General features: G+C 42.0%; 1 protein-coding gene across 1 annotated transcript in view; it reads left to right on the plus strand.

Annotated features, from left to right (window-relative positions):
• The window catches only part of stab1 (stabilin 1), a 339,504-nt gene that overhangs the window by 301,611 nt on the left and 15,509 nt on the right, over positions 1 to 22,384 (plus strand). The window contains exons 60-65 of the mRNA XM_063067593.1: positions 497 to 641; positions 6,413 to 6,546; positions 8,691 to 8,856; positions 8,993 to 9,099; positions 9,184 to 9,303; positions 9,936 to 10,088. Of these exons, the coding sequence (XP_062923663.1) occupies positions 497 to 641; positions 6,413 to 6,546; positions 8,691 to 8,856; positions 8,993 to 9,099; positions 9,184 to 9,303; positions 9,936 to 10,088 (825 nt within the window). The remainder of the gene's footprint in view (positions 1 to 496; positions 642 to 6,412; positions 6,547 to 8,690; positions 8,857 to 8,992; positions 9,100 to 9,183; positions 9,304 to 9,935; positions 10,089 to 22,384) is intronic.

The following is a 22,384-nucleotide window of genomic DNA, read 5'->3' on the forward strand; positions in this document are numbered from 1 at the left end:
GATAAACATCCCCATCCCCTCTTTATGTCCCCTTGAAACAGCAATACCTGTCGGTCTTAAGTTTTTGTTAACATTTAGTAGATACAGTACTGTGCCAGAGTCTGAGGCACCCTAGTTATCTACAGTGACTATAGAAAATATTTTCCCCCCCCCAGATGTTTTCATGTTTTACTATTTTACAACATTGAATCATAGTGGATCTAATTTGGTTTTTTTTTGGACACTGATCCACTGTGATTATACGTTGTAAAACAGTAAAACATGAAAACATCTGGGGGGGGCGAATACTTTTTATGTGTAGAAGACTTTTGCACAGTACTGTAGTTTGAGCTCTTAAAGTAATGCTTTTTTAATTAAAGTAATGCCTTTTTTAAATTAATTTGAGCACCTACATACAATGTTGACAATTTTTTTTAAATTTCTGAATGTTTCCATATTTAATGTTTATGGAATTAGTTGGTTCATGACTTTTTTCGGAAATTTACTTCTGCTACAGAACAAACGAAGATGTGAATGTAAGCAAGGATTCCAAGGAGATGGCATTCAGTGCCTGTTAAATGTGAAGCATTCTGTAGGTCGTTGTGTCGAGATGGATGGTCTCTGCCATCGTCATGCATTCTGTAAGGATCTTCCCTTCCAAGGTGAGAACTTCGGTGCTTTGTAACACATCATTTATTTTCCAGTTTTCTTTGATGAAGAAGTCACTTGTAATTAGAACGGGCTTATTACTGTTAAGGTGAAACGGTATTGAGGTAAGCTTGTCTTGCATACAGTTCATTCAGATCAGAGCACTGAAGTAGTGCAGGGTAAAATAATATAGAGTGCAGAAAAATGTGTAACAGTTACAGAGAAATTGTAGGCAGACAAGAAGGTGCAGGGTCATAACAAGGTAGGTTATGAGGTTGAGTCCATTTTATTGCATGAAGGAACCATTCAATAACCTTATAACAACTGGGTAAACCCGAGGGGTACATGCCTGGTGGTACATGCTTTCGGGCTTTTATATCTTCTGTTTGATGGGAAGAGTGAAAAGAGAGAATGGCCCAGGTGGGTGGAGTTTTTGATGATGCTGGTTGCTTTACTGAAGCAGAAAGAAGTATAGAGAGAGTCAATGGAAGGGAAGGTGTTTCTATGATGTGCCGAGTTGTGTTGAAAACTCTCTGTGGTTTCTTGAGTTCACAGGCAGAGCAATTGCCATACCAAGCTGAGCTACATCCAAACGGGCTGCTTTTTATGCAACACACATCAAAGTTGCTGGTGAACGCAGCAGGCCAGGCAGCATCTGTAGGAAGAGGCGCAGTCGACGTTTCAGGCCGAGACCCTTCGTCAGGACTAACTGAAGGAAGAGTGAGTAAGGGATTTGAAAGCTTTCAAATCCCTTACTCACTCTTCCTTCAGTTAGTCCTGACGAAGGGTCTCGGCCTGAAACGTCGACTGCGCCTCTTCCTACAGGTGCTGCCTGGCCTGCTGCGTTCACCAGCAACTTTGATGTGTGTTGCTTGAATTTCCAGCACCTGCAGAATTCCTGTTGTTTGGGCTGCTTTTTATAGTGCATTGATAAGAATTATTGATATTGGCAAGGATCAAAGGAGTCATGCCAAATTTCTTTAACCTGCTGAGGAAGTAGAGGCATTGGGGAGCTTTCTTGTCATGGCACGAATGTATGTGAATAGACTGTGGCAGAGTTTTGGTGACACTTCCCTCCTTGGATCTTGAAGCTATCTACACTCCCGAGCTCAGCGCCATTGACGTAGAATGGAGCACATGCACTGTCCCCCTCCTGAAGTCAGTGATCAGCTCTTTAGTTTTGCTGACCTTGAGGAAAAGGTTGTGTTGACACCATGCCATTAAGCTCTCTATCTCCTTCCTGTACTCATTGTTTTTTGATATACGGCCAACTACGTGGTATCATCTGTATACTCATAAATGGAGGTGGAGCGGAATTTGACCACCCACTCATGAGAGTCCAACGAGTAGAGCAGGGACTGAGGATGCAGCCTTGTGAAACATTAGTTTTGAGAATAATCACAGTGGAATTGATAGTGCCTGTCCTTATCGAATATAGTCTATTAGTCAGGAAGTTGAGGATCCAGTTACAGAGTAAGGTGATGACCACCATGTCTCTGAGTTCTTTGGATTTTTCACCAACCACCAGAAAATTATTTTATTTATGTCAATACTGGTGAGATTTTGCTTTTATGATTCTAATTGTGGTTCAACAACAGCTTGCAAAATGATTTATTTATGTATTTATTTATTCATTCAGTGGTTGTGAACATCAATTTCTAAAACTTTCACCTCTTATCATCTGGAAGTAAAAGGGCAGCAGGAACATAGAAATGGCACCATCTCCAAACGCAATCCTGTCCTGGAAATGTAGAGCCATTCCCTCGTCAGTGATGGGTCAGAATCCGGGCTTCTAGTACTGAGACAACACACACAAAATGCTGGAGGAACACAGCAGGCCAGGCAGCATCTATAGGAAGAGGTACAGTCGATGTTTCGATGAAGGGTCTTGACCCGAAGCGTCGACTGTACTTCTTCCTATAGATGCTGCCTGGCCTGCTGTGTTCCTCCAGCATTTTGTGTGTGTTGCTTGATCTGCAGATTTTCTCGTGTTTGCGTTTCTAGTACTGAGAGTAACTTCACTCCAGAGATGGAAGGGGTGGAAGCAGATTGATCCTCATTACATTCTGAAGAGCAATTAGTGTTGATCAATAAACGCTGGTCAAACCAGCAGCTGCGAATGCATCAAAAATATACTCTGCATCACTAATTGACCTTGAAAAAGTGGGGAGCTGCCTTTTGAAATACTTCAGTCCATGAAGGCACTCCCATTGTCCTGTAATAGATTTGGGTGGAAGTCTTGCAGTGATGATAAAGGTAGTAAATCTCCACAACAGGGTGGCATTGTGGTTAGCGCATCGCTTTACAGCACTAGCTGTAATGTTGATATGGGTTCAACTCCCACCACTGTATGTGATTTTGCATGTGACTGTGTGGGTACCTCCAGTATCCCCTACCACCCCACCACCCCATGTTCCAAAGATGTTTGAGTTTGTGTTAGTAAGTTGTGGACATGCTACGTCAGTGCTGGAAGCATGGCAAGAACCTCCGGGCACATCCCTAGGCTGTTGGCTGTGAATTCAAACAGCCCACTTCACCGTATGTTTTGGTGTACAAGTAAAGCTAAGCTTTAACTTAGAAGAGAACATTCTGTTAATCATGCCCATTGTATCTAGTTCCCTCGTGCGCGAGGGCACATACCGCATAGGTATTTGTTGACAAAGCATTCCTCAAGTTGCTAGAATGTATCTTGTAGTAGATACATTCAATATTGGCTGTGCTTCAGTAGCAGACGCACAAAAATTGTTGGATTGGATGTCAGTGATGAAATGTTTGAACTTTGTGGAAGCTTCACTTATCCAAACAGGTGTACCCAACTTGGTACAGCTCATGGAGTGCTGATTGGCAATAATACACTGGTCCTGCAGTCTGAAGCATGCAGGTACAGACCCCTATACTTTAAAACATAGACTAGTGTGTCAAGCAGTATTAAATCAAGGCAATAGTACTTGCTGTGTTGTCTGTAAGATGTTTCGCCACTCACCTGAGAAGCTTCTTCAGTTTTGATCCACGGTGGGTAGTTTTCCAGTTTATAAACTCTGTGAGTTGTTTGAAGGTATAGCAATCACATGAGGGTCATTAGGAGTCGTAGAGGTAATGAGAGGGTCATGAGTGTTATCTTTGCATGAATGGAGGTGTGAACTGTTGCGCTGAAGAAGCCTCTCGGATGAGTGGCGAAACGTCTTCTAGGCAACACAGCAAGGCCAGTTGCCTTGATTTACTACTACTTGAGATACAATGATCTGGATGACTGAGAACCTTCACAGACTAACACTAGTGTGGGCTGCAAACTGCTCAACGAGTCATCGCATCAGTGTGGAGAGAACACTGTACCAAGGCTGCCTGTGAGATCTAGTGTGGACAGACTGTGTAAGCAGTGCGGTTGCTCAGCACAGTCATCTGGGCTTCAAGCTGCTCCAGATCGGTGTGGCGTGGTAAGCCCGGGCCAGTGGCAGCCATGAGCAATGATGGCTGGATCACCAGCTGGATGTGAAGGAAGCTGCTTGTGGCACAGCTCTCACACCCAGAGATGGCTCTATGGTAAAAGGCTCAACGACTAGCATACATCCATAGGAATGAAGCAACTCTCCCATGAGGGGGAGGATGAACATCGACCCATAATCACTGAACTTCCTAGGTGGCTAGGATTGCCAGGGTAGCTGTCTATTTAGGATGGAGTCTGGAATTAGGGTGTTCAGGACACATGTCTCGCCATTCAGGAGGAATGAGGAGAAATTTTAAGCTTGTGTTTGTTTATTGTCAATAAGCGTACATGCAGAGGTTGTAAGTGCCTTTTCAGCAGTAGTGCAGTACATAACAAACATCCTGTAAGTTAACAATAAATTAATGTAAGGTGTGCTTAATGTACATGGCAAAATAAGCTTAACAATTTTAATGTAAGTTAAGAGACAGCAAACAAAATACAGTAAAATGTAGTGTTTTTTTTACACAGAATGCTGTTATCTTTACAATTTTCTGCCTGAGACCTGGAAGATATGTGGACAAGTAATGGTCTTATTTAATGATGGAGTAAACTGGAGGGGCCATCAGTGCTACTCTTAACTCTATTTTAATGTCTATGCTTTTTTGTTATTATTAATTGTACTGATATAATTATCAACCTACCATGCCAGACAAAGTTTAACTGGGATAGCTGGGCTGGAATACAGACAGCCAGATTTTCCTATCCACTGCAGAGGAATAAGTTTGGCAAAGATATTACACACTACCATCCATTACAGCTGACCGACTGGATCAGTGATCCATTCTCAAATTGCATACTGAGGGCAGAATTTGGGGTGGCCCAGTCATACCTGCAATCAAAGCTGTGTCTTGGCTCACTACTGAAGGAAAACCACTTCAGTAATTTAGCAGTAAACTTTTGGATCTCACAGAACCAACCAAAGATAACACATGTTGAATCCGACAGTTTTCTATGTTTGTACTGAGTTGGTTTATATTGTACAAGATCTGTACCACACTTCTCTTCAGATTTTTTAAGGAATTAGACCATAAGACATAGGAGCAGAATTAGGCCATTTGGCTCATTGAGTCTGCTCCACCATTCAATAATGGCTGAGCCTTTTTATTCTCTCCTCCTCAACCCCAGTTCCCGGCCTTTTCCCCGTAACCTTTGATGCCATGTCCAATCAAGAACCTATCAATCTCTGCCTTAAATACATCCAACAACCTGGCCTCCACAGCTGCCTGTGGCAACAAATTCCACAAATTCACCACCCTATGCCTAAAGAAATTTCTCCGCATCTCTGTTTTGAAAAGGTGCCCCTCTATTCTGAAGCTGTGCCCTCTTGTCCTAGAATCTCCAACCATGGGAAACATCCTTTCCAAATCTACTCTGTCTAGGCCTTTCAACATTTGAAAGGTTTCAATGAGATCCCTCCTCATCCTTCTGAATTCCAGTGAGTACAGACCCAGAGCCATCAAACAAACTTTCCTCGAATGATAACCCTTTCATTCCTGGAATCATCCTAGTGAACCTCCTCTGGGCCCCCTCCAATGCCAGCACATTTTTTCTAAGAACAGGGACCCAAAACTATTCACAATATTCAAGGTGAGTCCTCACCAGTGCCTTATAAAGCCTCAGCATCACATCCTTGCTCTTGTGTTCCAGACCTTTTGAAATGAATGCTAACATGGCTTTTGTCTTCATCACCACCGACTCAACCTGCAAGTTAACCTTCAAGGTGTCCTGCACAAGGACTCCCAAGTCTCTCTGCATCTTGGATTCCTGGATTTTCTCCCCATTTAGAAAATAGTCCGCACATTTATTTCTACTATCAATGTGCATGACCATGCATTTTCCAAAGTTATATTTCATTTGTCACTTTCTTGCCCATTCTCCTTGTCTGTCTAAGTCCTCCTGCAGCCTACCTGTTTCCTCAACACTACCTGCCCCTCCACCAATCTTCGTATCATCTGCAAGCTTGGCAATAAAGCCATCTATTCCATCATCTAAATCATTGATATACAGCATAACAAGAAGTGGTCCCAACACCGACCCCCGTGGAACACCACTAGTCACTGGCAGCCAACCAGAAAAAGATCCTTTTTATTCCCACTCACTGCCTCCTACCAATCAGCCAATGCTCTAACCATGAAAGTAACTTTCCTGTAATACCATGGGCTCTTAACTTGGTAAGCAGCCTCATGTGTGTCATAATTAAGTATTGAAAATGATAGCAATAATTGTTTGAATTAAGTATTGAAAGTGATAGCAATGTCATTTTGCAAAACAATCAGTAGTCTCTTCTGTTCAATTTTTCAGATAAGACAGCTGGAGTGTTCCATTTGCAATCACCCATCGGGAAATACAAGTTTACCTTTGAAGATGCAGCTGCTGCCTGCAATGCAGAGGGTGCCACACTGGCAAGTTTTGACCAACTTGCTACTGCTCAGCAGGTAAATGCCTACAAAGTATTCCACAGAGATCAGTGTGTGTGCACTTTAAATCACTTTTCATTCTGTGGGCTTGTTTGCCCCAGTTATTGCACTTGCTCATGTTTGTGTTTAGACCCCTGTCGGAATCTCAATTGGGTGCCCATTAGAAAACGAGTCTGGAGTGTCAATTTCCTGTCTTTCTTTGCTTAACACCCCAAACGCACCATTTTGCGCCTAGTGATGGTCTTTCAGAAGCCTCATGAGTCATTTTATCCTTCATTGTTTGTCCTTTCTTAAAGAAGGTGGTCACCAGCTGATTGTATTGCAGGGGTTAGGGCTGGGAAGGCAGTGTTCGTACAAGTCCCTCACAAGACCCCTCTCAGTCTTCTAAACTCTAGTCTGCTTACTAGCTTCATTTGTTCCTACACTGTTTCCTGTCCTCCAGCAATTTTCAATCCATAGCTGTGTGTTTTTCTCCAATTCACATTCTTTAATTTACAGTATGACATCACATGGGACTTTGTACACCTCTGATATTCACTAATGTTCAAAAATTATCACGGGTTATGGTTTTAATGAACCAGTTATAGCAATTACTTAAAACAATTAGAGGTAAATTAATTCGGGTATGTAAATTGCTTGAAAAATGATCACCTTCCCTTTCAGCTGTGCAATTCTATTAAAAAAGGCAATATTTCTATGTAAAATCTGTCTTTTCCTTTATCTTTCCTTATTGTCATCATCATTCACTTTGAACTGTAACTTCTTCTAGTCATTTTAGGTGCCTATCTTTATCACAAACCTCCTTTGTACTCTCTTCTTTGTGTTCCTATTTTTGCCTTTTAAAATCTATTTATCTTCAACTTTGCCAAATTATGATTAACATCCTGAAAATTCAGCAGGCAAGACAGCATCTGTAGTTGAGAGAAACAGTATTAACATCTTGAGGATTTTTTTGGGTGATCTAATCCAGTCCAGAAAATCATCTGCTAAATCATAACTTCCTTATAGATCTTATCTTCTGCCAGTGATGTGCTATGTCAAGTTCTTTCTTCTGGAATTCATTCAGTATGTTTCCATTGCATGTTAGTGACTCACATTTTACTCTGTAACCAAGCTACAACATGCTGGATGGGAAGCGGCCTCTGAGTCACAAACACAAATGCATTCACACGTCCTTATCATGTACAGAATTATCACAGGAATTTCACATAATAAACAAATGTGCAATATGATAAAAAATATTTTAAAGCATTGACACAAAAATAAAAAACTTCAGAAGGCTTTTTGCAAATACCAACTGAAATGACGACTTACAGTTGAAGTCAGAAGTTTACATACACCTTAGCCAAATACATTTAAACTCAGTTTTTCACAATTCCTGATACTTAATCCTAGAAAACATTCTCTGCCTTAGGTCAGTTAGGATCACTAGATTGCTCCCGAGGATGAACCAGACTTGACATCATTTTCTGACCTCAATCCGATAGAAAATTTATGGGCAGAACTGAAAAAGCGTGTGCGAGCAAGGAGGCCTACAAACCTGACTCAGTTACACCAGTTCTGCTCAGAGGAATGGAACAAAATTCCAGCAATTTACTGTGAGAAACGTGTGAAAGGCTACCCAAAACATTTGACCCAAGTTAAACAATTTAAAGGCAATGCTACCAAATACTAACGAAGTGTATGTAAACTTCTGACCCACTGGGAAAGTGATGAAAGAAATAAAAGCTGAAATAAATCATTCTCTCTACTATTATTCTGACATTTCACATTCTTAAAATAAAGTAGTAATCCTAACTGACCTAAGACAGGGAATGTTTTCTAGGATTAAATGTGAGGAATTGTGAAAAACTGAGTTTAAATGTATTTGGCTAAGGTGTATGTAAACTTCTGACTTCAACTGTACTTCAGTTCCTTTATAATAGGCCATTAATGGATTTATACAACTTATAATTAACTGGATTATTACTAATGAAATGCTAAAACATAATACCTTCAAAAACTACATTGACTGTAAAATGTGAAAGAACTGTTGCAGTTAATTGGTGCCAACACTAAGATCTATTGATCTTAAACAGTAAACGGGTGGAAAAATACCAGTGCCTTGCAGCCAAACAGAATTACTTAACGATTTTTTTTCTTCCTTTGATTTATTTTGACAGTTTGGCTATCACCTCTGTGTAATTGGATGGATGGCCAACATGAAAGCAGGGTATCCCATAACCCACTTAAACCCGAACTGTGGTTATGGCACCATTGGGGTCTTTGATTATGGAGTGAGGGCAAATCTCAGTGAATTATGGGATGCTTACTGCTTTAGAAAGCAAGGTAAGCACCAAGTTCAATGTATCGTTTGAATGAATTCACCATTTTTTCCCAAAAGTAGAGCATCTAAGTATATTTTATTTGAGAATTTTTATCGCCAACTTTTAGCTGTTTTTTTCTCTGTCACATTACTCCCTAGATATTCAGTGTGTATGTAAAGAAGGCTTTGTAGGTGACGGCTATTCCTGCAATGGGGACCTAATGAATGTGATCTCCAGTCACACCAATTTTTCAATCTTTTATTCTGTAAGTATTGTTCTTCTGTAACCCTATTTGCAAAGTTTTTGTTGTGGTCAACTGTGCACATTATTATTTGCTGTCTCTCATTAGAAATTGCTGGACTATGCCCAAGCGACTGAAAAAGGAAGAGAATTCCTAGCATTTCTGTCAGACAAGACAACTAATGAAACATTGTTTATTCCCGTAGACTCTGGCCTTGAAGAAAGTGAGGTATAATGTATGGTTTTTCCTAAAGTTTTCTTCCTGCTTAAAACAAATCAAATATCATGAACAATGACATGAAATTAGGTTCCTTAGCTAGTAAGTTGGTTAAATAACCTTAAGTCAATAGGCTGCAATATGTGTTACCAAGAACATTGGAGATAGTTTTTTTAATAGTTAAATCCATCTGCATCTCATCACATCTTTGTTCTATAGGGAAAAAGCAATTTTACATAAATTAGGAATCAGGAACAATTTCAAAGTTAAATTTATTGTCATGTATGTACAGGTATAATGTATAGAAACCTAGCATTAGAAATAAAACATTCACAAGAAAGACAAATTAAGAACAAATTATACTGCATTGAAATTACTGACTGTCACACTAATCTGTGGCTCTGAGTTGACAGATGTTCAGAGGAAGCGTGAAATTCAAGCAGGCACAATCATTTACAAGATCTTTCACACTCAAACATTACCTTTATTGTTTTAAATGTGCTATTTAAATCCAAGCACTCCTTTGGCCTACAACCTGCTGGTTCAAATCTATTAAAAACTGAGCCATTCTGACAATTGCAGTTCATTGTAATGCAGAATGTTTCATGTAAGGTTAACATTTACTGATTTCTTATTGTGTCTAGACCTTGTCATGGAGTGATCTCGAAAACCACATCACCAGGAACAATAGTTACATTTTGTATGATGAGCTAACTACACATACACTTGTTTCATCCAGACTAGGATATGATCTTCATATTGATGAAGTTGCATCTGTAAACAACTCTCTCCTTGAGGTAAGTGAGACCACAGAGTAATTTTATTAAAACACAAGCTTCACTTTAAAAAAAGTACATGTATTTTTCTAAATCTAGTGCTAGGAGAAATACATTCATAAGTAGTAATGCTGACTAATTAAAAATGTTCTGAAAATCTCTGAGGCTATGTGGAGCAATGGACAGAGTAAATCCATTCATAATGTTGGTGGAAATTGAGGATGTTCTGCAAACAGACTTCAAAAAGTGGTAGCTTGCACCCAATTTATCATCTAGCTGAATTCAGAATCAGAATTAGGTTTATTATCACCGGCATGTGCTGTGAAATTTGTTAATTTAGCGGCAGCAGTTCAATGCAATACATAATCTAGCAGAGAGAAAAATATAATAATAATAAATCAATAATGACAATATACATACATTGAATAGATTAAAAATCATGGAAAACAACAGAAATAATATATATTTAAAAAGTGAGGTGGTGTGCAAGGGTTCAATGTCCATTTAGGAATCGGATGGCAGAGTGCTGGCAGTCCTTAATGATGGACGCTGCCTTTCTGAGACACCGCTCCTTGAAGATGTCCTGGGTACTTTGTAGGCTGGTACCCAAGATGGAACTGACTACATTTACGACCCTCTGCAGCTTCTTTCAGTCCTGTGAAGTAGCACCACCAAGCCCCCCGCCATACCAGACAGTGATGCAGTCTGTCAGAATGCTCTCCACGGTGCATCTATAGAAGTTTTTGAGTGTATTTGTTGACAAGTCAAATCTCTTCAAACTCCTAAAGAAGTATAGTCGAGGCTCTATAAGGCACTCGTGAGACCACACGGAGTATTGTGTGCAGTTTTGGGCTCCTTATTTTAGAAGGGATATACCAACATTGGAAAGGGTTCAGAGAAGATTCACGAGAATGATTCCAGGAATGAAAGGGTTACCATATGAGGAATGTATGGCAGCTCTTGGGCAATATTCCCTGGAGATCAGAAGAATGGGGGGGATCTCATAGAAACATTCTGAATGCCAAAAGGCCTGAACAGATTAGATATGGCAAAGTTATTTCCCATGGTAGGGGATTCTAGGTCAAGAGGGCATGACTTCAGGATTGAAGTACATCCTTTTAGAACTGAGATGCGGAGAAATTACTTTAGTTAGAGGGTGGTAAATCTGTGGAATTCATTGCCAGGAGCAGCTGTGGAGGCCAAGCCATTGAGTGTATTTAAGGCAGAGATAGATAGGTTCTTGATTAGCCAGGGCATCAAAGGGTATGGGGAAGAATTGGATCAGCCCATGATTGAATGGTGGAGCAGACTTGATGGGCTGAATGGCCTACCTGCTCCTATATTGTATGGTCTTATAGAAACATAGAAACATAGAAAATAGGTGCAGGAGTAGGCCATTCGGCCCTTCGAGCCTGCACCGCCATTTATTATGATCATGGCTGATCATCCAACTCAGAACCCAGCCTTCCCTCCATACCCCGTGACCCCTGTAGCCACAAGGGCCATATCTAACTTCCTTTTAAACATAGCTAATGAACTGGCCTCAACAGTTTGCTGTGGCAGAGAATTCCACAGATTCACCACTCTCTGTGTGAAGAAGTTTTTCCTAACCTCGGTCCTAAAAGGCTTCCCCTCTATCCTCAAACTGTGACCCCTCGTTCTAGACCTCCCCAACATCGGGAACAATCTTCCCGCATCTAGCCTGTCCAATCCCTTTAGGATCTTATACGTTTCAATCAGATCCCCCCTCAATCTTCTAAATTCCAACGAGTACAAGCCCAGTTCATCCAGTCTTTCTTCATATGAAAGACCTGCCATCCCAGGAATCAATCTGGTGAACCTTCTTTGTACTCCCTCTATGGCAAGGATGTCTTTCCTCAGATTAGGGGACCAAAACTGCACACAATACTCCAGGTGTGGTCTCACCAAGGCCTTGTACAACTGCAGTAGTACCTCCCTGCTCCAGTACTCGAATCCTCTCGCTATAAATGCCAGCATACCGTTCGCCTTTTTCACCGCCTGCTGTACCTGCATGCCCACTTTCAATGACTGGTGTATAATGACACCCAGGTCTCGTTGCACCTCCCCTTTTCCTAATCGGCCACCATTCAGATAATAATCTGTTTTCCTATTTTTGCCACCAAAGTGGATAACTTCACATTTATCCACATTAAATTGCATCTGCCATGAGTTTGCCCACTCACCCAACCTATCCAAGTCACCCTGCATCCTCTTAGCATCCTCCTCACTGCTAACACTGCCACCCAGCTTCGTGTCATCCGCAAACTTGGAGATGCTGCATTTAATTCCCTCATCCAAGTCATTAATATATATTGTAAACAACTGGGGTCCCAGCACTGAGCCTTGCGGTACCCCACTAGTCACCGCCTGCCATTCTGAAAAGGTCCCGTTTATTCCCACTCTTTGCTTCCTGTCTGCTAACCAATTCTCCACCCACACCAATACCTTACCCCCAATACCATGTGCTTTAAGTTTGCACACTAATCTCCTGTGTGGGACCTTGTCAAAAGCCTTTTGAAAATCCAAATATACCACATCCACTGGTTCTCCCCTATCCACTCTACTAGTTACATCCTCAAAAAATTCTATGAGATTCGTCAGACATGATTTTCCTTTCACAAATCCATGCTGACTTTGTCCGATCATTTCACCGCTTTCCAAATGTGCTGTTATCACATCCTTGATAACTGACTCCAGCAGTTTCCCCACCACCGACGTTAGGCTAACCGGCCTATAATTCCCCGGTTTCTCTCTCCCTCCTTTTTTAAAAAGTGGGGTTACATTAGCCACCCTCCAATCCTCAGGAACTAGTCCAGAATCTAACGAGTTTTGAAAAATTATCACTAATGCATCCACTATTTCTTGGGCCACTTCCTTAAGCACTCTGGGATGCAGACCATCTGGCCCTGGGGATTTATCTGCCTTCAATCCCTTCAATTTACCTAACACCACTTCCCTACTAACATGTATTTCGCTCAGTTCCTCCATCTCACTGGACCCTCTGTCCCTTACTATTTCTGGAAGATTATTTATGTCCTCCTTAGTGAAGACAGAACCAAAGTAATTATTCAATTGGTCTGCCATGTCCTTGCTCCCCATAATCAATTCACCTGTTTCTGTTTGCAGGGGACCTACATTTGTCTTTATCAGTCTTTTCCTTTTTACATATCTATAAAAGCTTTTACAGTCCGTTTTTATGTTCTCTGCCAGTTTTCTCTCATAATCTTTTTTCCCCTTCCTAATTAAGCCCTTTGTCCTCCTCTGCTGAACTCTGAATTTCTCCCAGTCCTCAGGTGAGCCACTTTCTCTGGCTAATTTGTATGCTACTTCTTTGGAATTGATACTATCCCTAATTTCTCTTGTCAGCCACGGGTGCACTACCTTCCTTGATTTATTCTTTTGCCAAACTGGGATGAACAATTGTTGTAGTTCATCCATGCAACCTTTAAATGCCTGCCATTGCATATCCACCGTCAATCCTTGAAGTGTCATTTGCCAGTCTATCTTAGCTAATTCATGTCTCATACCTTCAAAGTTACCCCTCTTTAAGTTCAGAACCTTTGTTTCTGAATTAACTACGTCACTCTCCATGTTAATGAAGAATTCCACCATATTATGGTCACTCTTACCCAAGGGGCCTCTCACGACAAGATCGCTAATTAACCCTTCCTCATTGCTCAAAACCCAGTCCAGAATAGCCTGCTCTCTAGTCGGTTCCTCGACATGTTGGTTCAAAAAACCATCCCGCATACATTCCAAGAAATCCTCTTCCTCAGCACCTTTACCAATTTGGTTCACCCAGTCTACATGTAGATTGAAGTCACCCATTATAACTGCTGTTCCTTTATTGCACACATTTCTAATTTCCTGTTTAATACCATCTCCGACCTCACTACTACTGTTAGGTGGCCTGTACACAACTCCCAGCAGCGTCTTCTGCCCCTTAGTGTTACGCAGCTCTACCCATATCGATTCCACATCTTCCCGGCTTATGTCCTTCCTTATGGTCTTGCCTTCTTTATAACTGCATTGATATATTGGGACCAGGTTAGGTCCTCAGAGATCTTGACTCCCAGGAACTTGAAACTCACTCTCTCCACTTCTGATCCCTCTATGAGGATTGGTATGTGTTCCTTCGTCTTACCCTTCCTGAAGTCCGTAATCAGCTCTTTCGTCATACTGACATTGAGTGCCAAGTTGTTGCTGCGACACGATTCAACTAGTTGGTATATCTCACTCCTGTACGTCCTCTCGTCACCACCTGAGATTCTACCAACAATGGTTGTATAGTCAGGAAATTTATAGATGGTATTTGAGCTATGCCTAGCCACACAGTTGTGAGTATAGAGAGCAGAGCAGTGGCTAAGCACACACCCCTGAGGTGCGCCAGTGTTGATCGTCAGCGAGGAGGATATGTTATCACCAATCTGCACAGATTGTGGTCTTCTGGTTAGGAAGTTGAGGATCCAATTGCAGGGGGAGGTACAGAGGCCCAGGTTCTGTAACATCTCAATCAGGATTGTGGGAATGATTGTATTAAATGCTGAGCTATAGTCAATGAACAGCATGCTGATGTAGGTGTTTGTGTTGTCCAAGTGGTCTAAAGCCATGTGGAAAGCCATTGAGATTGCGTCTGCCTTTGACCTACTGTGGCTATAGGCAAATTGCAGTGGGTCCAGATCCTTGCTGAGGCAGGAGTTCAGTCTAGTCATGACCAACCTCTCAAAGCATTTCATCACTGTAGATGTGAGTGCTACCAGGTGATAGTCATTAAGGCAGCCCACATTATTCTTCTTTGGCACTGGTATAATTGTTGCCTTTTTGAGGCAAGTGGGAACTTCTGCCCATAGCAGTGAGAGGTTGAAAATGTCCTTAAATACTCCCTCCAGTTGGTTGGCACAGGAATTGTCCTAACTTTTACAATTAAAACAAAATATTCATGAGAAATTTGGTTATGAACAGTTTTCACTTATAGTTAAGGGAAAAGCTACATCCCTTAGAAATCTGAAATGAAAGAAAGGGCCATATTGTGAGCCTAAGGCCCCTGTGCAGAGCTAAAAGTTCATGATTCATTGCCTGTTTGCAATATGGAAGAGGGAGGGAGACAGAAGGAGAAGGATGGGCAGATGACTAGTTACTCCAGCTACGTGTGAGGTGGCCAACTAGACAACTCAATCCCTCATGCTTTCTTTGCTCCTCAGTAATTCCATGGCTGACCTTATTCACCAATACTCCACCCCACACTAGTTCCATGTCCCTTGATGTAAAAAAATCTATTTGATTTCCTTGAATATACTCAGTGATTAAGCCTCAGCAGCCCTTTTGGGTAGTAGGTTCAGATTAGCTGACTGAGAGAAGCAATTACTTCTTGTCCTGCATGGCTAACCTTTTATTTTAAGTTTCTAACTAACCCTTAGTTCTGGATACCCCAGCCAGGCTAAACATCTGTAACCCTCGGTTCGGCAAATGGCTTAATCTAGGGGGTGATGGCCCCCGGACCGACCAAACTTAAGAAATCTTGTTTGGGTGGATGCTGCACGATGCGTCCCCTGTTACAAATCAGTACCAGGAAATAACAAGCAGTACACAATATGTGATTAAACGATTGAGCTTTATAATTCTTAATTTGACTATATGGTTAGTAAAGAAACAAAAAAAGAAAAGGGCCCATTCTCATGAAACAGTCTAATGCGCAACGTTGGAGCTCACCGTTTGTCCATTTGTTTCTGTCAACCTCTGAGTGTAGCCAACCCTCAGACCCTCGCACCTCAGTCCACTCTGTCTGGTGGTCTAGCAACTGTCTCCATTCACGTTCTCTCTCTTCATCACTCCCCGACAAAAGACCGCGAAATCCCTCCTCCCAGACACACAAGAAAGAACAACCTCCCGCTCATTGGGGCTAACATGCCCTGTTATCTCTAGTCATAACCCAAACATTGCTGCTACAGAGAAACCATTACCTAAGCAGTGGAACATTACAGAGAAGCTATTACATTAGCCTCAGCAGTGAAACATTACAGAGGCCATTACATTAGCAGTGAAACCTTACAGCATGTTACACATCAAGTACGCATTTTCCTTGTGAAGCCCCATAGAAACATTTCAATAAAGATCACATCTCACTCTTCTAATGTTGAAACTGTACAGCCTTTTACACAACAACCTGTCATCCCAAAAATGAATAGTGAAAGAAGAGGCCAGTCAAGAATTAAAAATATAGGACATCTGAAATGTAATGAGAAAATTCTGGAATTTCAGTGTAAACAGGAATCTCACGATATTTAATATCCACTGCTCGAAAGAAATCTTAAGGCAATGCAAGTACACAATTGCATCTCGGTTGTGTACTGTCCAACAAATAATACACGTCTGAAGAAGAGGGATGCTTATGTGAGAATGCTGTTCTTGGACTACAGTTCAGCATTCAACACCATAATTCCCTCCAGGATCAACAAGAAGCTCATAGACCCTGTCTTGTGTAGCTGGATCCTAGACTTCCTGTCAGATCGCCAGCAGGTGGTAAGAGTGGGTTCCCTTACCTCTGCCCCTCTGACGCTCAACACAGGAGCCCCTCAGGGTTGTATCCTAAGCCATAAGACCATAAGATGAAGGAGCAGAATTTGGCCCATCGAGTCTGCTCCGCCATTCAACCATGATTGATCCTTTTTTTCTGTCTCCTCCTCAACCCCGGTTCCCGGCCTTCTCCCTGTAACCTTTGATGCCATGTCCAATCAAGAACCTATCAATCTCTGGCTTAAATACACCCAACAACCTGGCCTCCACAGCTGCATGTGGCAGCAAATTCTACAAATTCACCTCCTTCACTCGCTGTATACCCATGACTGTGTCGCCACCCACAGCTCCAATCTGCTAATTAAATTTGCTGACGACACTACACTGATTGGCCTAATGTCAAATAATAATGAGACAGCCTACAGAGAAGAAGTCTTCACCCTGACACAGTGGTGTCAAGAAAACAACAATGTCTCAAAAACAAAGGAGCTGGTTGTGGACTACAGGAGGAATGGAGACAGGCTAACCTCTATTGACATCAATGGATCTGGGGTTGAGAGGGTGAACAGCTTTAAATTCCTCAGCTTAAGCATTACCGAGGATCTTAAGTGGTCTATTCATACCAGCTGAGTGCCGAAAAGACACAACAGCGCCTCTTTCACCTCAGACGACTGAGCAAGTTTGGTATGGGCCCCCAAATCCTAGAACTTTCTACAGGGGCACGATTGAGAGCATCCTGACTGGCTGCATCACTGCCTGGTATGAGAACTGTACTTCCCCCAATCGCAGGACTCTACAGAGAGTAGTGTGGATAGCCCAGCATACCTAGATGTGAACTTCCCACTATTCAGGACATTTACAAAGACAGGTGTGTAAAAAGGGCTCGAAGGATCATTAGGGACCCAAGTTACCCTCACCACAAACTGTTCCAGATGCAACCATCCGGGAAACGGTACCGTAGCATAAAAGTCAGGGCCAACAGACTCCAGGAGAGCTTGTTCCACAAGGCCATCAGATTGATTAATTCATGCTGACACAACTGCATTTCTATGTTCTGCTGACTATCCTGTTGCACATATTATCTATTATAAATCACTATAAATTGCACATTTAGATGGAGATGTAACGTAAAGATTTTTACTCCTCATGTATTTGAGGGATGTAAGTAATAAAGCCAATTCAGTCAATTCAATTCAAAAGAGAAAATATTGGAAAGTCTCAGCAGGTCTAGTAGCATCTGTATAAGTAGATACAGTTAAGTTCAATTAGGCTATTTAGCCAATAGGGTCTGCTCCACCATTCTCTCATGTCTGATTTATTTTCCCTCTCAAACCCATAACCTTTGATGTCCTCACTAATTAGGTAGCCATCAACCTCCACTTTAAATATACAAAATGACTTAGCCTCAACAGTCATCTGTGGCAATGGATTCAGATTCACCACCCTTTGGCTAAAATAATTCCTCTTCATCTGTTCTAAAGGTTAGGAGTCCTCTATACTGTGGTTGTGCCTTGTTGTTGAAAAATCTCCCACTATTGGAACCATGCTCTAGATGTCTACTCTATTTAGGCTTTTCAAAATGTGGTTTTTTGATGAGATTCCCTCTTCATTTGTCTAAACTCCAGTGAGTGCAGGCTCAGAGCCATAAAGCACTCTTACTTTCATTTCTAGGATCATTCTCATAAACCTCCTCTGGACCCTCTCCAAAGCCAACATATCCTTTCTTAGATATGGGACCCACGACTGTTTACAATACTCCAAAAGTGGTCTGATCAGAGCCTCCCCATTATTTTTATATTCTAGCCCTCCTGAAATGAATGTTAGCATTTCATTTGCTTTCCTTACTACCAACTCAACCTGCAAGTTAACCTCAAGGGAATCTTGTGCCAGGATTCCCAAGTCCCATTGCACCTTTGAACTTTCTCCCCATTTAGAAAATAGTCTATGCCTTTATTCCTTTTACCAAAGTGCATGAGGATAGACTTCCCTGCATTATATTACATCTGCCACTTCTTTGCCTATTCTCCCAATCTGTCTATGTACTTCTGCAGACTCCCTGTTACCTCAACACTACCTGGCCATCCACATTTCTTCATATTGTCTGCAAACTTGACCACAAAGCCATCAATTCTGTCATCCAGATTATTAACCAGTGGTATTCACATTATATATAATGTGAAAAGTAACAGACTAAACATTGACCCCTGTGGAATACCACTGGTCACCAGCAGCCAAACAAAAAATGCCTCTTCTCTTTACCTTCTGCCAGACAGCCAATCTTTCTGTTCGTACTCGTATTTTTCAGGTGATATAATGGGTTGTTACCTTTTTTAGATGAGCCTCATGTGTGGCACCTTGTCAAAGGTCTTCTAAACATCTAAGTAAACAACATCCACTGACTCTCCTTTGTCTGTCCTTCCTATTTTTTTCCACAAAGAATCCCAACAGATTTGTCAGACAAGTTTTCCCTTTAAGGGATCCTTGTTGTCTTTGACCTATTTTATGGTGTGCCTGCAAGTACTTCAAAACCTCATCCTTAATAATGCACTTCCCAACATCTTCCCAAACACTGAAGTCAGGCTAACTAGCCTATAATTTCCTGTCTTTTGCCTCCCTCCCTTCTTAAAGACTGGAATGACATTTACAATTTTCCAAACCCCCAGAACCATTTCAGGATCTTGTAATTCTTGAAGGATCGCTAGTAATGCCTCCACAACCTCGTCAGCTACTTCTTTCAGAATCCTGGGCTGTAGCTTATGTGACTCATCTGCCTTTAGACCTTTCAGTTTCCCTTCTCCATAGTGATACTGACTACTGTAATTTCTGCTCCCTGCCAAATTCTAATTTCTGGCTTGCAGCCAGTGTCTTCCAGTGAAGGCTGGTGAAAATCTTACCCAGTTCACCTGTCATTTCTTTCTTCCCCATTACTAACTCTCCCGTGTCATTTTCCAGCAGTTCAATATCAGCTCTTGCCTCTATTTTACTCCTTATGTATCTGAAAAAACTTTTGATATCCTCTTTTACTGTAAATTATTGGCTAGCTCACCTTCATATTTCATATTTTCTATCTCTCCTTATTGCTTTTTTTAGTTGCCTTCTGATGGTTTTTAAAAGCTTCTTAATCTTCCAGCTTCCCACTAATTTTTGTTATGTTGCCTTTGACTTCCTTTGTTGGCCACCCTTTACAATACTGCTTCTTCTCTGGGACGAACCAATCCTGCTTCCTCCAGAGTACTTCCAGATCTCCAACTATTGCTGTCCTACTCTTATCTCTGGTGGTGTCCCCTTCCAGCCACTTTCTGGCAACTCCTCACATACACCAGAAAATCTACAGATGCTGGAAATCCAAGCAACACACACAAAGTGCTGGAGGAACTCAGCAGGCCAGGCAGCACCTACGGAAAAGAGTACAGTCGACATTTCAGGCCGAGACCCTTCATCAGGACTGGGGAAAAAATGATGAGTCCGAGTTAGAATGTGGGGGGTGGGGGTTGGAAGAAGAAACTCAAGGTGATAGGTGAAAGTGGGGAGGGGTGAAGTAAAGAGCTGGGAAGTTGATTGGTGAAAGGAATACAGGGGTGGTGAAGGGGGAGTCTGATAGGAGAAGACAGAAGGCCATGGAAGAAAGAAAAGGGGGAGGAGGGCCAGAAGGAGGTGATGGGCAGGCAAGGAGATAAGGTGAGGGAATGGGGGGTGGTGAAAGGTGGGTGGGGGGGAGAACATTACTGGAAGTTTAAGAAATCAATGTTCATGCCTTCAGGTTGGAGGCAATCCAGATGGAATATAAGGTATTGCTCCTCTAACCCGAGTGTGGCCTCGTTGCGACAGTAGAGGAGGCCATGGACTGACATGACAGAATGGGAATGGGACGTCTGTTGGGGTCATCTACTGTTTCCGGTGCGGCCTCCTGTAAATTGATGAGACCCAATGTAGATTGGGAGACTGCTTCGCTGAGTACCTATGCTCTGTCCACCAGAAAAAGCAGGATCTCCCAGTGGCCACTCAATTTAATTCCACTTCCCATTCCTATTCTGGTGCAGTAATAACAGGGCTGTCCAGGTGCAAGATTTTAATTTCCCCAATATTGATTGGCATCTCCCTGGAGCGAGGGGTTTAGATGGAGTGGAGTTTGTTAGTTGTGTTCAGGAAGGTTTCCTGACACAATATGTAGATAAGCCTACAAGAGGAGAGGCTGTATTAGATCTGGTATTGGGAAATGAACCTGGTAAAGTGTCAGGTCTCTCAGTGGACAGATAGTGATAATAATTCTATCTTCTTTACCATAGCATTGGAAAGGGATAGGAACAGACAAGTTAGGAAAGTGTTTAATTAGAGTAAGGGGAAATATGAAACTATCAAGCAGGAACTTGGAAGCATAAATTGGGAACAGATGTTCTCAGGGAAATGTATGGCAGAAATGTGGCAAATGTTCAGGGGATATTTGTGTGATGTTCTGCACAGGTACATTCCAATGAGACAGGGAAAGGATGGTGGGGTACAGGACCCATGGTGTACAAAGGCTGTTGAAAATCCAGTCAAGAAGAAAAGCTTACAAAAGGTTCAAAAATGGTAATGATAGAGATCTAGAAAACTATAAGGACCACACCTGGAGTACTGTATGCAGTTTTGGTCTCCAAATTTGAGGAGCGACATTCTTGCTATTGAGGGAGTGCAGCGTAGGTTCACAAGGCCAATTCCCAAGATGGCGGGACTGTCATATGTCAAAAGATTGGAGTGACTGGGCTTGTATACTCTGGAATTTAGAAGGCTGAGAGGGGATCTTATTGAAACATGTAAGATTATTAAGGGATTGGACACACTGGAGGCAGGAAGCATGTTCCCGCTGATGGGTGAGTCCAGAACCAGAGGCCACAGTTTAAGAATAAGGGGTAGGTCATTTAGAACGGAGTTGAGGAAAAACTTTTTCACCCAGAGAGTGGTGGATATATGGAATGCTCTGCCCCAGAAGGCTGTGGAGGCCAAGTCTCTGGATGCTTTCAAGAAAGAGATGGATAGAACTCTTAAAGATAGTGGAATCAAAGGTTATGGGGATAAGGCAGGAACTGGATACTGATTGTGGATTATCAGCCATGATCACAGTGAATGGCAGTGCTGGCTTGAAGGGCCGAATGGCCTACTCCTGCACCTATTGTCTATTGTCTATAGCAGGAAGGAGCTTAAGAATTAAATTAGGAGAGCCAGAAGGGGCCATGAGAAGGCCTTGGTGAGCAGGATTAAGGAAAACCTCAAGGCATTCTACAAGTATGTGAAGAGCAAGAGGATAAGACATGAGAGAATAGGATCAATCAGGTGTGACAGCGGGAAAGTATGTATGGAACCGGAGAAGATAGCGGAGGTACTTAATGAATACTTTGGTTCAGTATTCACTACAGTAAAGGAATTTGGTGATTGTAGGGATGACTTGCAGTGGACTGAAAAGCTTGAGCATATAGACATTAAGAAAGAGGATGTGCTGGAACTTTTGGAAAGCATCAAGTTGGATAAGACCAGATGAGATGTACCCCAGGCTACTGTGGGAAGCAAGAGAGCAGATTGCTGAGCCTCTGGCAATGATCTTTACATCATCAATGAGGACAGGAGAGGTTCCGGAGGATTGGAAGGTTGCAGATGTTGTTTCTTTATTCAAGAAAGGGGGTAGAGATAGCCCAGGAAATTATAGACCAGTGAGTCTTACTTCAGTGGTTGGTAAGTTGATGGAGAAGGTCCTGAGAGGCAGGATTTATAAACATTTGGAGAGGCATAATATGATTAGGAGTAGTCAG

Source organism: Mobula hypostoma, chromosome 15 (assembly GCF_963921235.1).
Source record: "Mobula hypostoma chromosome 15, sMobHyp1.1, whole genome shotgun sequence".
Lineage (NCBI taxonomy): Eukaryota > Metazoa > Chordata > Chondrichthyes > Myliobatiformes > Myliobatidae > Mobula > Mobula hypostoma.